The sequence below is a fragment of the Vanessa cardui genome, chromosome 25, assembly GCF_905220365.1.
Source record: "Vanessa cardui chromosome 25, ilVanCard2.1, whole genome shotgun sequence".
Classification (NCBI taxonomy): Eukaryota; Metazoa; Arthropoda; class Insecta; order Lepidoptera; family Nymphalidae; genus Vanessa; species Vanessa cardui.
Window position 1 is genome coordinate 5,105,447 of NC_061147.1, and position 17,721 is coordinate 5,123,167.

General features: G+C 32.1%; 1 protein-coding gene across 4 annotated transcripts in view; it reads right to left on the bottom strand.

Moving 5' to 3' along the window:
• LOC124540582 (ankyrin-3-like) overlaps positions 1-17,721 on the bottom strand; it is a 146,525-nt gene that overhangs the window by 90,478 nt on the left and 38,326 nt on the right. For 3 of the 4 annotated variants that reach the window (XR_006967148.1, XM_047118269.1, XM_047118268.1), the window contains exon 2: positions 5,818-5,925. Coding sequence is in view for 2 of the 4 variants with exons in the window: in XM_047118269.1 (XP_046974225.1) it covers positions 5,818-5,925 (108 nt within the window). In the remaining 2 variants the exon portion in view is untranslated. Of the gene's footprint in view, positions 1-5,817; positions 5,926-10,458; positions 10,571-17,721 lie in introns of those variants that run through there. The other variant, XR_006967149.1, reaches the window with a different exon arrangement.

Consider the following 17,721-nt stretch of genomic DNA (forward strand, 5'->3'; position numbering starts at 1 on the left):
GTAGCCTATGTCCTTCCATGGAGTTCAAATTTGCTTCATACCTAATTTCATCAGATTCAGTTCAGTGGTTTGGTAGTGATAGAAAAACAGACAGATACACAGACAGAGTTACTTTCACATTAAACTAAAATAAATACTAAATACTGATAAGATCACGGTTCTAGATTTGTGTTTACAATTTATCTCGTGTTTTGGCAGTGAAGAACATCAGAGAAAACCCTGCATATAATGTATTATGATTTCGACCACATATGTATATGTTTATGTTATACATATAAATAATAATAATAAATAAATATGAGACAACATCACATACATTACTCTGATCCCAATGTAAGTAGCTGAAGCACTTGTGTTATGGAAATCAGAAGTAACGACGGTACCACAAACACCCAGACCCAAGACAACATAGAAAACTAATGGTAATCTACATCGACTCGGCCGGGAATCGAACCCGAAACCTCAGAGTGGCGTACCCATGAAAACCGGTGTACCCACCACTCGACCATGGAGGTCGTCAAGTATATGTATATGTTATATTTCGACAGATTACAATCTGACGAATTTTGTAATCATACGGTGACTTATATAAAGACAAATTTGATTTAGAGCAACGTTGTGGAATGAGCACAGAGCCTTGTAATTAATGGGAAAGGCGTACGCTCAGCAATGTAACATTTATGGAATATCAGATTCTATTCTTATCAAAAACATACATGTCTTATTTGACCTTTTATCGTGAATATAATGTAATTCAATAACAATTATCGTGACACGGCACCATGGAGGTCGATTTACAATGGAATAACACTGAACTGCGCATAATTACGAGGATGATTGGTCCCGAGAGACCGCAAAGTGAGTTAATAGGTGACCCGGTTATAGACTTGGCATTCGTATAGGGTATGTGTGTATGGACTGTGCACTTATGGCGACTGTGGAAGAGTGATGCAAAACGGGACGATTACTGGAGCTCCACTAATTGTTGAATGGCACAAGAAATTCGTGGCTTTAGATTTAATTCAACGCTGTAAAATGACGATTCATAAGTGATTTAAATCGTCATTTTACATGAGTCTATTTGAATAATGAATATTTTCTTTATTCATTTAATTTGATTTTTTGTGTAATTCGTGTATTTCTTGATTAAACATGTACTTAAATAATATAGATACTTGTGTAACAAAAATGATTATATTACAATATTTAATTTTAATTTAGGTCTTTGCAAATTGTATTATTTTTCCCAAAGACCCAAATAACAATAAAAAATATTTGTACTCTTTTCATTATATGAAAACCCGCATGCAATATGAGTAGCGTCTTAAATAGAATTTCAAAGAAAAAATACAACTAATGTGACTGTAATTTATATTAAAATTATAAAAAGAAAATTCAAACTGAAAATATGTCATTTACATGCTCTTTGACTATCGCATACATTTCTCTCGACGTTTTTTTCAAGCTTTAATGCATACCCTTTACGTGACGACGAATAATGTGAAAAAATTCACCTTCATAATATCATATGATAACGTAGAAAAAATCTAATATTATACGTGTTAAATAAATAGCTGATGAAGACACGTTATATGTTTAACAGTAAATAGTTTACAATTTAGTCGCTTAATATTCATTTAATCGGATCTGTGTTTAGTCTAAACTGATAAATACATTTTTAATATATTACACAAACTAATAAAGAAGGCATACGTAGCTGTTACCCATGTGTATTTACTGGAATGGTTTCATCGTTCGATTGAATACCTTGATTAAGTAATCAAAGTTAACTCTACGGAACCCAAGCTACGAGAATATCAAGTTGTGATGTAACTGAGTTCATAATTATGACATTTGTTATTAGCTTATAAAATATATGCAGCGTTCGTATCTGGAATTTCGATTCGACTGGACCTAAAAGTTGATGCAACTAAAAAAATAATATATTATGTTGAGATAATAATAGGGTAAAATTCTAACGAAAAAAATTACTTCCTTACTATATTCTTCAGGCAATACAAGCAAATAAAACTACTCCTACTGAGGATCAGGCAGAAATACTATCGACACGATTTTCATCTCTTCCTAACGCATCTAAAGGTAAAGTGCGGTAGAGCACGATCCCCGTCTTGCCCTAACACATCCGGCCTTGTGGCAAGACGCTGCCAAAGCGTTAAAGCGAGACTAATTAAAAATATATCGATCTAATCTACAACTCTCGAAATTTAGAAAGATTTAATTTGATGCCACCTCAAGAACGCAAATATCGAAATCTAGGTTATTCAAAAGTCCGAATCTGGCTTATAAAAATGGTTTCAAGAAAAGTCTCCATCCCAGTAAGATGTTTGGAAATCGTTAATGATTATACTCCCATAGCCCAGAAATGATTGTACGTGTTAAACACTTTTCGAATTGTGACTCCATCGGATAACAAGAGTGAGTCAAAAGAGACTGTACCTATACTTGCACTAGAGGGAAATATTCGTTGCCGAAGACAGGTATCTTCATATGTCAAATCTTGGAGCTAAATTTTAAATTAGTTGCACTAATAAAACTTCCGTAGTGGTGTGATTCTGTAAGAATTCACTTCGTTTTTCACTCGTGAAGTATTGAAAACCAACTTCCAATGATATGACATTTTGATACCTTTATCCTATAAATTTCATAATTTCATACGATATCGCATGTCACATTCCGACATTTCATTTCTCGTTTGAATGTGGAATTTCTTCGTACAGAATAGCTCCACCGGTGACACACAGGTATCCACAGGTGAGATATATTTACTTAATAGGTATTTGAAAGGGAATCAATTATTCCATTCAATTTTCACAATAACGAATTCAAAACAGCATAAAAGCATCCCCGTTCTATCAAGTTTCAAAGGCTTTGTTACAGTGTGATATATGAACAAGTGGAAACTTTGTCATGTCATAAGACAAATAGAGCATCCACATAGACATAAAGTCCATTCCAATGGCAAGAGGAATAGACAAATAAACAACTGACATTGAAATAACATGATATCGTAAATTGTCTATGGTCCACATTGAGGTTAAGTTTTGTACGCGAACGTAGTCAAACTGAAACACCAATTCCTTTATTCAACATAGAAGCATTACACTTACTTATTGATAGTCAAATTAAACACTGTCAAGGCGCCGCTTCGGAAAAAGGAACACCCTGACCTGCGAAAAACCGGCGAAACCTCAGCGGGTCTTTTTTTGTCAAATTAATAAGATACATAATTGAATATGAATTGAAACAGGAGGAGGCGATCGTTTCATTCCCAAGGTTTGCTATCAAACATAAACTCACTAATTGTATAGTAACCTTTCGCTCACAAGCATTTATTACCATTTTTTTTTATTTTGCAATTAAGTTATCTCTGGAAGTAAAATTAAAATGGTTATACGTAAGTACTTACGGAAAATAGTAGTATATCTATACATATAATAAAATTGGAGTGTCTGTTTGTAATATTAAAATAGCCCTTTTACTTGAAAATAGCCTTTTTACTTAACGCATATAAATGTAAACACGGTACATATACCAAAATAACATTTTTTACAATTTTTGTCTGTCTGTCTGTTTGTTTCGGCTAATATATGGAACGGCTAGACCGATTTTGACAGGACTTTCACAGGCAGATAACTGATATAAAAATGAGTAACTTAGGCTACAATAATATATATTTTTTGTTAAATTCAAACACGTACAAGGTACGAGTACACGAGCACAGCTTTTTAATAAACGTACCTATATTAATCAAAACATGTACGGCATAACAGAGAAGAGCTGTTATCGTAAACTTAGGTTCGCTCGTCTTTACTCCTTCTGCCATTGAAACAGACCATATGAGTAAAGTTAGTTTTGACGTGACCTAATTCAACGGGTCTTGGCAACGTATCGATTATTTTCGTAAGTGGTTATGGCTACCCGTATCGAGATAATTGATCCCCTAAAGCTATTAACCGATATGAGTCGTAATAAGATAGGTATTAGCCGTTTATATACAACGTATTAAGTGTATTACATAAAAAAACATTCTTTATTTCACAAATACATCATTTTTATAGTAACATTTACACGAAAATTAATAAGAATTACACAAGACACGACTAAAATAAAGTAATCGTATAGTTAAGTATCGATCTCTTCACGACCTATGACCTATGGGCTAGAAAGTAAGTCAACATAATCAGAAGCATAATATTTAATATTAACAAACATAACAATAAATTTAAATATTTAACATGATTACAAAATAAATTAAAGTAAGTCACAAGAAAAAAATAATTACTCTGCTACTAGATTTATTTTATAATCATTTAACTGTTAAGATAAGTACACCCCACACTGCTTAGCGAAATTTGGTCAACTTAAGTAAGCTCAGATTAGTGCGTGATGATATTTAATTCATATTAATTTCATCGTGATCTCATATAATACATTAAAAATATACATTATCTATTCAAACGCAATTCCTACAATTTAATTAACTCAAAGAAGTCAATATCTGTGAACGCTTTTAAAACATTCAATAATATTTGTTCGTAAAAAACCATCGATCATAATTTACTTTTATTTGTTGTATTCAATAAATACTAGACGAAATGACTCAGCGATTCGAGCACGTGTGTTTTACTTGAAGGCCGCAGATTTAAGTCCGAGCAAAAAGTGAGTTTTTAAAATTACAAAACTTATGTTTATAATCAATCTATTGTTGAACAGTAAAGCAAAACAGATTCAGATTGAATGTTGAAAAAAAAAACACTTATAAACTAAATACACAAATCCGACAAGGAACAATCTAAAATATTTTCATGGAATGGACTGGTAAGCGCGTGAATAAGCGACTTGGTGGTGACCACAGCCCACAGACATTTATACTTTAAGAAATATTAACCATTCCTTACATCATCAATGCGCCTCCGACCTTGGGGCCTAAACATTGTGTACCTTGTGCCTGCAGTTGCTGGCTCAATCACACTTCATATCGGGATACCAATACCAAGTATTGAGTGGGTGGTACACTACCCGGTGAGCTTGTACAAAACACTAATACCAAGTAAGTCATACACAAGCTCCGAGTAGTTCTGCGCGGAGTTTGGTCCAACAGTTGTTTTAACATGACACTTATAGGTTCTATCAATAAGCAAAATGATTCAAGGGGAATATTTCTATGTATAATACATGGTTTTAGGAATGACGAGAATATGAACTTTCCTAGCCGGAAAAAATAAAAACTTTTCTTTCTGTATTTTTTCTTCGATCTGAAAGTTGTAAATAGATATTGTACCAATGTAAAATCGGGATGTGGAGCTAGTTAAATATGAGGTAACATTTCAGGAATAGATTTGATTGCAACATTTCTGGATGCTCTGATGACTGACTCTTTGACGTTTATGTCCACCAACAAACATTGGGGCGGCGTGGTGTATTTTTGTCGTTAATAAGTTTTAATCGGTATGCGTTAATGGGCTATCCGATGGAAAATGGTCACCCAGAGACATTGCGACGTAAGCAATATGAAAAATTCCTGACATCGCTAATATCCGACAACCTCAGAAAGTTATGTCCCTTGTGTCCGTCAGTATGTTGGACAAAGCCCTACCACTAAGCAAATTTATATATTCTCCTTGTCATATATATGACCCTTATTGGCAAATTTAAAAACTATCTTCTTCACTCTTGCCCCAGTGCCTACTAACCTCCAAATCCGGTCCTGTATATATCTATATTGATTATGTCACACATCACATGCAGTTTAGATTTGTTGCTAATTGTAATCATCGTAATTTATTATAAGCTTACCGAATTACAGGTATTGATGTCTTTGACTGCGCTGGAGTCGAGCAAGTCGACGACGGTGTCGAGTTGACCACCGCGAGCCGCTCTCAAGAACGCTGTGTTTGGATCTATCTGAAATTAATAAACAAATGTTATATGTTGGTCACCAAACCACCGACTGCTAAAAGTTAAGGTCTAAAACAACCTATATATAAATATTAAGTTATATATATATTGATGTCTATAGTGTTAATATTTTCGTCATCAAATATCATACCGAAAAAACTTTATGGTTAAAGTTAAAAAATAATTATTATTCATAAATCATTTCAATCGAGACAACGTATAAAGCGAACATACATACATATATCTGTAGCTACCACAGAACAATGGTAGACGTGTAATAAAAAAAACTGCAGTAAAAATCACAAAAAATATTGTTATTAATTAGCAGAGGTTTGTTTTGTCTGCAAGAGATTGTATTTAATAATTTCGACGTTGCACAGTTTATAGGTTTAGTCTTTTTTCTTTATAATATGTATTATATTTATATGTTACATTTAGCTTGTCAAATTTAATATTGCTGTTTATGTGCTGAAATATAATATCATAACCCGATGTTTTAAAAAACTTCTCACAACCATGGAGCAGATAATATTAGTGAATAGTTTGAATAATAATTTACTATTTACGTAATATATCTAATTATAATAATAATTAATCAATACTATAAAAAGTACAGGGCCCTAAGTACAATTTAATCGCAAATTCGTTAGTAAATCTTTGAAGTATTTAATCTTCTACTAATTTATCGTGTGTGATATGAACGCATTCAACGACGGAATTAGTCACAATCGGTGAATGGTTGTGTATGTAAATAAGTACGATTAGCGATGCATTGAATGCGTACATTCTGTAGTAATATTCAGATTCCATTCAATCAATACATATTGTATAATATCGTTACATTCAATTGAATACAATCTTTGTATTTTCAATTAAGGATAAGCTCTTAATAAACATAAATGCACACAGACACACAATACTAATACGTTCACAAACAAAAATACCATGTTTCATTAAAAAAAAAAAACAAAAGCAAAATGTTCTTTACTCGAGTAGGTTCATAAAAGCTTCACTTTTCAATCGACGTATTAAATGTTATGTGTTGATTTGAATTCAAAGCTATCATCGATTCGGAAAAATAACCTATCTATTTGATATATAAGTCTACACTTCCAACATATTATAATTATCAATACTGTTAAATGTTTAGCTGAGCCAAATTTATAACTAATACATTAAAAAATATATATTCAGAACTATGTAAATATATTAAATAATCTGATTTAGGTACTTAGTTTTATAAATATCTTATAAATAAAAGTATTTCGGCTGAATATTCGCCATTAAATTGAATTAGGTTCAACATGTTTGTGTGAAAAGTTTCTAACACAATGGTTACTTTCAAACCACTGAAGCAAATTTGTAGATTTTTTTTATGAGGCCTGAAGATCAACCTACATTGCACATGCACAAACCACATCGAAACTACATAATTCGGCTCGAAGGACCATGAATAAACCACCATTGATTCCTAAGACCAAGACAGTTGTATTCATTTTTATTGCTAGTCAAATTTCTTTGATAACGGATAGCGTGATTAGGAAACACGAATAAAATGAACCACGACATCTAGTGATATAAAATCAGAACTAAATAAATGTACATATATTGTAACAATGAAACATTACAAAATAATACAGACTAAAGTCACTATTCAATGTATTCCATTAGTCACAAGTTGTCAAAATCCAACCACAAATTCATACCGAACCTAACATCAGAAACTATGTCGTCCTGACCTTTCTAGAAATATTTGCACAACGAAATGAAATAACTGTGAAATTGGGAGAAAATACCAAATAAAGTTTGTATTTCATAAATGCCAGACGAACAATTCCTTAGAAAACTCCAGAGCGCTCATATCAAATAAATAATTTTGTGTAACAAGTAACGACGTACGATAACTTTTCGCTACTCGGTATTTTTGTTGAAATAGAAAAGTAATGTATGAATACGAACAGAAAATAACCGAAATCTAAATACCTATTATAACATATAATAGAGATATTATCTATCCAGCTTTACAGATCAACTTTGATTAACGGTTGTTTAGTAAAACTATGTTTACTTCTCTTTCCATCATTATTAAATAGACATTTGATAGATAAAGACAGAATTGATCACTCGAATCTAAAAATATATATTAAAAAAATTCTATACATCATTTGTCAATAACGATTCAATAAACATATCTAAACTGTTTATCGATGATTTAAGTATCTCAATTGTAGCAAAGAAATAATCACTCAATAAAGTTTACCTTATATTACTAATGTATAGACTTAAAGATGACTGCAAAGATATTGTTGATTTTGTAATAGTAAAGAGAAACGCAACACCATAGGGCAAAAGTACAGTAACAAATGATATGAACAGTTAACGATTCAGAACTGGATAGAATCGATTTCCTGCGAGAGAACCGAAGAAATTGAAACTAATTCCTTCCTATCGCCACGAGTATCTCTGCCCATAAAATGGCTCTAAAAACTAAAAACCCCTGTTATATCAACATTTATCTGCGAGCAAATGTTCATTGGAATATTCTGCATTTTAGAATTGCAATCCAAAGCAAACATGAAAATATTAAAATTTTCTCGCGTTGTGAATAGTAGCGCATCAGATTTTTATGAAGTAGAAGACGACCTAACTGGTTCGAACAGTTTTGTTTGTTACATTAGGTCCACAGGGGAGGTTCTGAAGGTCGAAATTTCCAGAACGAAAACGTTGAAACCAAAAACGTACGGTGCATTTTTTCTGAGACACTAGCTCCGTACACATCATTAAAACTTCGAGCTGTTTCTTCAGCAGTAGAACTAGAACTCGTAAATATACCGATATATCAAATTTTTCATTGTGAAGTAATAAGCGACGCCAAAGACAAAAATAATGAGGAGAAAACAAATGAATGGCTCTTTTTCAAAACTCAAATGTACCAGTCAAATTAATTCAATATAGGTAAATTTGAATTTGGAATTTTTAACTAAATCGGATATATTTCAGCAGGTAGTACGACAAAATGCTAATTTCATATTTAAGTATCTAAAACATCACAGATATTAAAATATTTTAATCGAACCTAACATGTAGTAGGAAGGAAGGCTTTTTGAGATAGAGACACCTAACTTTATAATTTATATCGAACTATGCTATCAAAACAAACACAGTAGTACAAATGTAAAAAAAGAAGTAATATAGCATTCTTACTTAAATACAAGAGGAATAAACAGGACCAAAAACATTGTTTTCCAAAAAGGTTTTTTGTCAATAAATGACTGGCTGTTACAAAAACGATCAACGGAAAAAAATAAATTCCTATAATCAATCGGGACGATTCCGCGTCGATTGGTCATAGTGATTGACGAACGAATAAAAAAAAAAACTAACCCACGTAAACATTATGCTAGGCCATTTATTTCCTCACGATTTCTGGGAATTTCAATTTTGAGAAGAATAGCTTATATTATATTGAGATCCTAACGTTCCTTCAAACGAGGCGTGAAGTTCATTCTCCCTGGCTGAACTGACCGTCTACGCATTTAGACTTCAATACCACTTACCACCAGATGGTTGCAGAGTTATATGCCTACAAGGTTTATATTAAAAAAAATAGCATCACTCATTCAATACTTCAAGTTATGTCGTCTCAATATTCTATCATTTACTACGCGTAGTTTAAGAGCTTATTTAACATTCACAAACGTAGCGTTTATATTCACAAATTTATAAAAAACTAGTTGTTGCTCACGGCTTCGTTCTCGTTATAGGGGTTGATTGTCACGTATTAGATAAGCCTAGTAGCCTATGTCCTTACTTGGACTTCAAGTTTGCTTCATAACAAATTTCAAGAAATCTGTTTTGGTTTGCTAGTGAAAGAGCGACAGTCAGACAGACAGACAGAGTAACTTTCACATTTATAATATTAATATAGATAAAAACACAATTACTCGATATAAGCGATTACTACTAATGTTAATAAATTCAAATGATTTATTTCGTACGCATAACAAATTTCAAAATTATCGGCAAAATTCAAGCATTTTATTACTTGGTAATGTATTGGTAACATTATTTAAAAACAGCCGCATCAGCCTTCGCAGAATAATCGATCAGAAACATCTTCCTTATAAAATACGAATGTGTAATTCGCAAAGTCATGTGAATACAAAACAATAAATTTAAAAATTAAAAAAAAAACTATCTCGCAGTATTATTGTAAAAAAATATCTCTATAATTCTGGACGTGAAAATATTTTTTGAAGTTTAGATATACCTATATTTAGGAAATAAAATATTATTGATGTAGAAAATTTAGTTTAAATATAGTATTAACGTAACATTGTTATTGTTTATACAGTATATCAAAAATCACTGAAATATTATCGAGTAATATTTTATATTTTCTTGCAAATAAAATTAACGTATCGTAAATAAACATTGCGTATTTCAAAATAAATCCAAACACAAACACATCATTGACACACTCCCGCAAAACGGGGTTAACGTTAGTGTATCCCGTTACATATAAAAACAAGAACCAACCACTAGCGTGATGGAATAGACGCGTCTCTCAAGAGGTAAGATACGCGCACCGCACCACACCGCCATCGCGGCACTGGTGGCTGCGCCGGCGCAAGCGTCACGCCCCAGCGGTCACAACGACGACAACAATAACTATCGTGAACTAGGATTTGTTCTACGCAAAAGGTCTTAATTCTCCTGCGGTCTATACGATATTTAGGTAGGTAGGCGCTACAAATAATATAAATTTACTTTTATTATTAGCAATTAAGTAAAAGTTTTGTAACCAGAGCATAATCATTGTTTATTGTAAAACAGTAACTTCTGAATTTCCTGCCGGTTCTTCAAGGTGGAATCTACATTCCGAACAGGTGATAGCTTCACTTAATATAATTGTAAAATGAACATTCAATAGTGCTTGTAAAAGCCTACTTGAAAAGTATATTTAATTTTTTCTTATTTTATAATTCAAATCAGCTTGAACTTATCACAACTATAACGATGGCACATATAAGACAATAGAAAGAAAAAAAAAATTGTCGCTACAAGACATTACCCAAATCCATGTCAACGGCGTACCACAGATTATTATAGGAAATTTAATGAACGCTGTATACAAAAAGAACGCAAATCATTATAGAGATAATAGTGTACACCGTTAGAAAGTGCAGTGAGGCCGGCAAATTGGAGTCATCTCATCAACTTGAAATAAGGTTCTGATTGCGAACGCAGTAAATAGGTTACAGATCATTCTCATAAAAACTCAGCTCTTAATTCAATCTTGATAGTCAGTCAGTCAGTTAACACGATCGATAAAGAAATTGTACTCTCTATGTTGAGTCCATTAATAAAGCTAAAGTGCAAATGACGAGTGACTTGTGAAAAGTTGCATGATAACTAAACAGCATTGTTATTAACGCATAAATAAACAACTAAATCAAGATTACTATTTAGCGTATTCCTAAACATAGATCTTTCTCTTTTTGGTATCATTAATAAGACATACGAAAGAAGAAAACTCGACATCGTTTAGCTTATCGCTCTCTAAATTTGCTTAAGCTCTTAAAGAATTTGTAAGTATTTTAAATGTTTTAGAATACCGGAGCAAAATTTTAGGGAAGATTGCCGGTGAAAAATAATCTTAAGACATATAGAAATAAAAACGACAATCATATGCGATGCAGTGCGGCGGATTAAGAGACATATCCTTTTCTGAAACGGGAAGTATTTACCAAGAAGGATGGTTAGCTTATTACAAATTGCATTAGTAACTGTCTCCCAAGTCCCAGCTACAGCTCTTAAAAGACCTCTTTTTAATTTAGAAGCATAAACCTTCAACGCGTCTTTACCAGATGCACCTTTACAGCATATATATGCAATGTCATTAATAAGTATTTGGTCAAATTCAGTAATGTAAAATGAAATTGAACCGATTGGTCCATACAGAGTTCGTTGACACCGAAGATTGCGAGCTCAAATCCTGGCAAGCTCAACAAAATTTTCGTGTGCTTAATTCGTGTTTTTCATTTAACTCGTGCTCATATCAACGTAACGAGGGTAACTGCCTCGAATTGGAATAAACTCCAGGATGCTAGTTTAACTTTTCATTTGAAATGAAATAATACATTTCTGTATGGAAAAACCAGGGCTGCGATTGACTGTTACGTTGACTTTAACATCGGATAGGCAATTGCGGTTACAAAAATGGAAAATGTCAGTCATTGACAAAGTAGATGGTTAATATGATCACCATGATCAATCTATTGTGCACATTATCTGATTCAGATGACGTAACGGCCATACAAAGTCGTGATTGCATTTTATTTGACACCGTGAAGCTTGAACCAGTTCAAAATCAGTTACAGCCGACGACCGTTAGTTTAGAGTAAAAAAGTGGCCCTTATTGTAGGACGTAGAGGCATTTGGTAGTTCACTTACGGTGATATGGATCTTGGATGCTTCGTCATCATTGTCAATTAAATTACAATTATTTATAATACCATTAATTTGAACATAATTGTATGTCACTGGTAATCAAAAACTTTAATTTTCTTTTCATTTTGTTGTTGTATATCTGGGAAGATTATTAGATTGAATTTCTTTTATAAGGCTTACAGTAAAGTAAACCGGTAGAAATTGTCAAGCCAAATCTTGTCAGTTCCTGGCAATCTTTCCCTCATCCTCGTTCTGCTTTTTCTATTGTCAATTCAAACAATCTATACATATAATAAAATTGAAATGTCTGTAATTAATATTAAAATAGCCCTTATTTACTCAATGCATATGTATGTATACACGGTACATATACCAAAATAACATTTTTTACAATTTTTGTTTGTCTGTCTGTCTGTTTATTCCGGCTAATCTCTGGAACAGCTGGACCGATTTTGACGGGCGTTTACTGGCAGATAACTGATATAATAGGGAGTAACTTAAACTACAATATATATTTTTTTGTTAAATCCAATCGCGTATAGGGTCGCGGGCACAGCTTGTTTTTAATTAAAAAAAAATTGTCAGCGTCATTTAACTAATTTCAAACGTTATTTATTTTCTGTCTGTTATTTAATTTGTAATTTTTCGTTTTTATTTTGTCTCAAAGAAATCACTCTTAAGCGACAAAGATATAGTTTAGTAAATTAAAAGTGTAATAAAAGTACTGAAGTGTCCATTACACTGAACTGTCTTTTATGATTTTCCTTTTTATAATTTATTCTTTACTATGAAATTTATGTGTTTTTCCAGAAGCTGTAATGTTTGAATGCCTCATTTATTGTAGTTTCTCTTAATTATCATAGGAAAATTGACTAACGAAATAGCTATATTCACATTAACTCTGCTCCTCAGAGCATTAAAATCGTGCAAATAGATAAGTCTATCTGAATAGAAAACTCTTTATGCAAATATTACTGTGATAACTATAATTAAATTCTACTACTAAACGTATTTATAGGCTGTTTTTAATATAACATTTCATTTAAGCGTACTTTCAAATACCAATAACCTCTTGTTGAATCGCGTTAAAAATCTCCTTAAATATTGTATGTTTATTTCCCTTGATAGAGAAAAATAAACAAAACACACACACTACGAAAGAATTAAAACAAAATGGCCAACTTTATTATAAAGGTGTGCGGGAAAGCTACGCATGACAATTGTTAAACTTTATTCTATTTAACTAGTGTGCTTTTTCTTATTGCGTGTGTGCGTGTGTGCGTCCAAGAGAACACTCGTTTTTTTCGACGCGATTACGGCTTTGATAGTCTATCTAGATAAATAAAAATCTAAGAAAATTTCCTTGGGCGTTTTTTTGTACGTTATTGATCTATACGTCTCCTATGTTTCTGGAGTTTGAATATGTTTTTGATTGATTATTTATTATTTGTACTGGCTTGACCATGTTTGTTGCTATTGGTTTCAATTTATTGATACTTGTCAAATGCAGTGCTCTCACATGTCATCTTAAATAAAAATAACATAGCGTTTTTAATTATGTATACAATTGCATTGTTAAATAAAAAGACAATAATTATATACTCTTTCAAGTTTGCAGCCAATTTTATTTGGAATTTAACTTACAAATTCGATCTGTTACAGATACTTGTGCCTTACTCTATTAAAAAAGTTTTCTTCGCAAAAAAAATATTGGTCGACACGACGACGCCTAGTAAAAAACAACGGAAATGATGAATCACAGCATTCGGGAGCATGAATTACTTTTCTTCGCTTGGTTTCCATATAAAATTTATCACTTTGTTGACGTAGAAGGAAAACTTAGCGAGTAAACCTTGTAGCATAGTTATACGTAGTTTTCAAAAAATATTTATATTTCTATTTACCCCTCTAATTAAGCTTAAAGCTTGTGCTAAGAATGGGAACGACTAGAGCCTAAAGTTTCAGGATTTGATTCAGGATTACTTTTGACATACCTGTGAATCAATTATTTATGCTATTGACTTTTAATTAAAATAAAATTCGGATATATATCTCAAGAAAAAGTCTAGCTAGCAAGGTTACACTTCATATACTTATTCTTTACAATACATAACTCCCTACCTAAAGAAATGTTCCAATCATGAGTATCTACAATTAGAAATACGTGTATGGAAATAAATACAGTCAATTATATTAAATAATTGTTATTAACGTGTAATTTATACAGCAAAGATAAAGAGGAGATTATTTATAATCGTTTCCATTACAAGTGTTAGAAAGTGAAATGGACCGAGAATATCTGGACTAAAATCTTTGCTTACTAGAGCATTTACGAAGCCTATTTACGTCTTACGATAACGAGCTATTATACTTATCTCGTTTCATACTGTTTTGTTGGAGACTGTTCGTTGTTTTGCAAATGGAAAACATTTTTAGAGATTATCGATAACGAACTCGACAATTTGAAATGGTTGTATAAAATTTTTATTATTAAAGTGAAATTATTTTATTCAATAATCGTTATAATTGTAATGTATTATAATAATCATTATAACAACATATAAGTAACTCAACAAATTTAGGTTAAAACGTAGAAGAAAATAAAAATCAATCTACTATTTTTTTTAAAAATTTATGGCCTTAAAACTTTATTGCTCTCCACAATTTAATTTAAATAATGTAGAATGCAATTCTGGAATTCATTAAATACAATAGTTTTTAATAGTAAATGTTTATATTAATCTTCTTTTTCTTCTCTTCTTTTGGAATATATGTTTTAAGTGTTTTAATGTTTTAACCAAATAGATATAACTTAATATACTGCAGCGCCGTCTCGTTGATAGTCACAACAAAGTCATTAGTATAAACCATCTCTATAAAATTAAATGATTTTATAGCGTACATACCATTAACGTGCAATCGTTAATGGTAATCGTAGAAACAGTATCGAAGACTATCAATCTCAAAGAAATATACAACAACAGCAGCCTGTAAATTGCCACTGCTGGGCTAAAGGCCTCCTCTCCCTTTGAGGAGAAGCTTTGGAACATATTCCACCACACTGTTCCAATACGGGTTGGTGGATTACACATGTGGCAGAATTTCTATGAAATTTGTCACATGCAGGTTTCCTCACGACGTTTTCCTTCACCGCTGAGCACGAGATGAATTATAAAGACAAATTACAATTAGCACATGAATCAGTGGTGCTTGCCTGGGTTTGAACCCGCAATCATCGGTTAAGATGCACGCGTTCCAACCACTGGTCCATCTCGACTCGAAACTACTAACATACATTTTAATCTATAACGATATTCATTTGTTCGAATACAAAAATTCAAACAAGGAATATTTAAAATAAAAACTGAAATCTAGAACATTCTTATTTAGACGACAGTCAGGATTGCAGGGATACAACTTATTATAAATTAAAAAAGCAAAGTTTCTCACATCATGCTGGAATACAACAGACCTAGTTTAAAAACATTGCTGGAAAGTATGTAAAATGGGTCTCTACTCTCTACTAACCTACTTTTGATATTCGTTGTAGTTTTAACTTTTATAAATCACTGTTCCGTTTCTACATAAATAAATGGAATACTTATAGGAACAGACTTATTGTATGTCTGTGTGGTAATAGAAACTGATACCACGCACTAAGGTGATGGTAAGATTCCTATCCGCAGATCTGTTTGGTGAATTGAGTTCCAAAACTTTACTCTAAAAGGAAAATAGGAGAGTTAGGTGGTATCGTTTAAGATTTAATATAAAAGAGAAATTACAAGGAAATTCAAATCAAAATCTATTTGATACGTGATTATGGTAGTAATCATAATATAGAATATAGAACATAGAACAAGAACATTAATTACTTCTATTGTATTTGTTATTAGTAGCTTTTATAAACATTTTTCTTTGCTATACGTTATATGTTCTGTCAGGATATAGATAAGAAAGAGACAAATAATTAAATGTTAGATCGACACCCACACAACCAATCTGAGATCCTGACAATAGATTCTACGTTGACCGCAGTTCAAGGAAACAATCAGGCAATTGGACGTTGAGCGACAATTGGACTGTTAGAATAGAATCTAGAATCTGGACAGAAAACGAGAAAACAAGTAGAAAATTAGTGCTTTCCCGTACAACGTTGATGGAACTTATCTGATAGTAAGGTCCCCCCCATCACTCATAGATACTACCACTTTAAGAAATATCAATAATTCCAACCAAAGGAACTGTGTACTGTATGCCAGTAGTTACACTGATTTGTTTTTTTTTGTTCATCCGTAGATTTTTCTTTACTTTTAATTAAACTAACATGTGTTTTTTTGTGACACCAAAGGATGAATGAACTTAAACCAATTCAACACGCAAAATACTAAACATTCTTGTAATGATTTTGTTATTTTCAAGGCAATAACATTAATCCTGACCATTGACAACGGACATAATTCAGATTGACATACTGGTATTCCTGGAAAAAAAATCCCCAATGACCAGCGATTGAACGTGCCATAAATTAGACTAGAATAAATTACTTCGGATACAATCCATTGTATATTATATTCGTTAAAGAATAAGGTCGCAATTTATTTGTAGATATATTTGGTGTACGGTAGTAGATACGGACGGCATGACTGACTTGCGTTACAGTGTCCTGTTACATCCCATGAGTATCGATCACAGTATTCAATAACAGAATAGAAATTACGACTTCGTTACGTAAGCGGACCGGTGACCCTAGTTGCAAGATCAGGTGCGACGGGCAACAACCAAACTTTTCATTATATACCTATACTTTATTTTGAAAGCCTTTCCTTATCATTTTACTTCAGGCTACACACACATACATAACTCTTTTCTTCATTGAATTTCAAAATGATACTTTTAAATTTATCAATAAATACATATAAAACCCATGTTAAAAATATTATTAAATACTGTATGGGTTAATTTTTTTCTTTTATCTTTTATAAACGGATTGAATGCGATTTGCATCCACAAACCAGCATTTTAGCAGCGTGGTTGATTAAACTGCAAATTGTGTTTTCGAGAGTAGAGTAGGCTTTCGCCAACATACATATTTCGTATCGTTAATAGCTATGAAACAAAAAAGTACTTATGACAAACAGAGGATGGAAAAAAATTTACACACAGTAATATTTTATACAGAAATATTATGTCTTAAACCAATAACATAGACAATTTTATTTGTAAATTTGACAATAACACCATAAAATAAGGCGACACATTTTATTCACATTAATTTTTATATTAGATATTTACTTATAAATAAACATATAATAAAAACAAAAGAAGATTTAGCGACGCCTAAAATAGTGC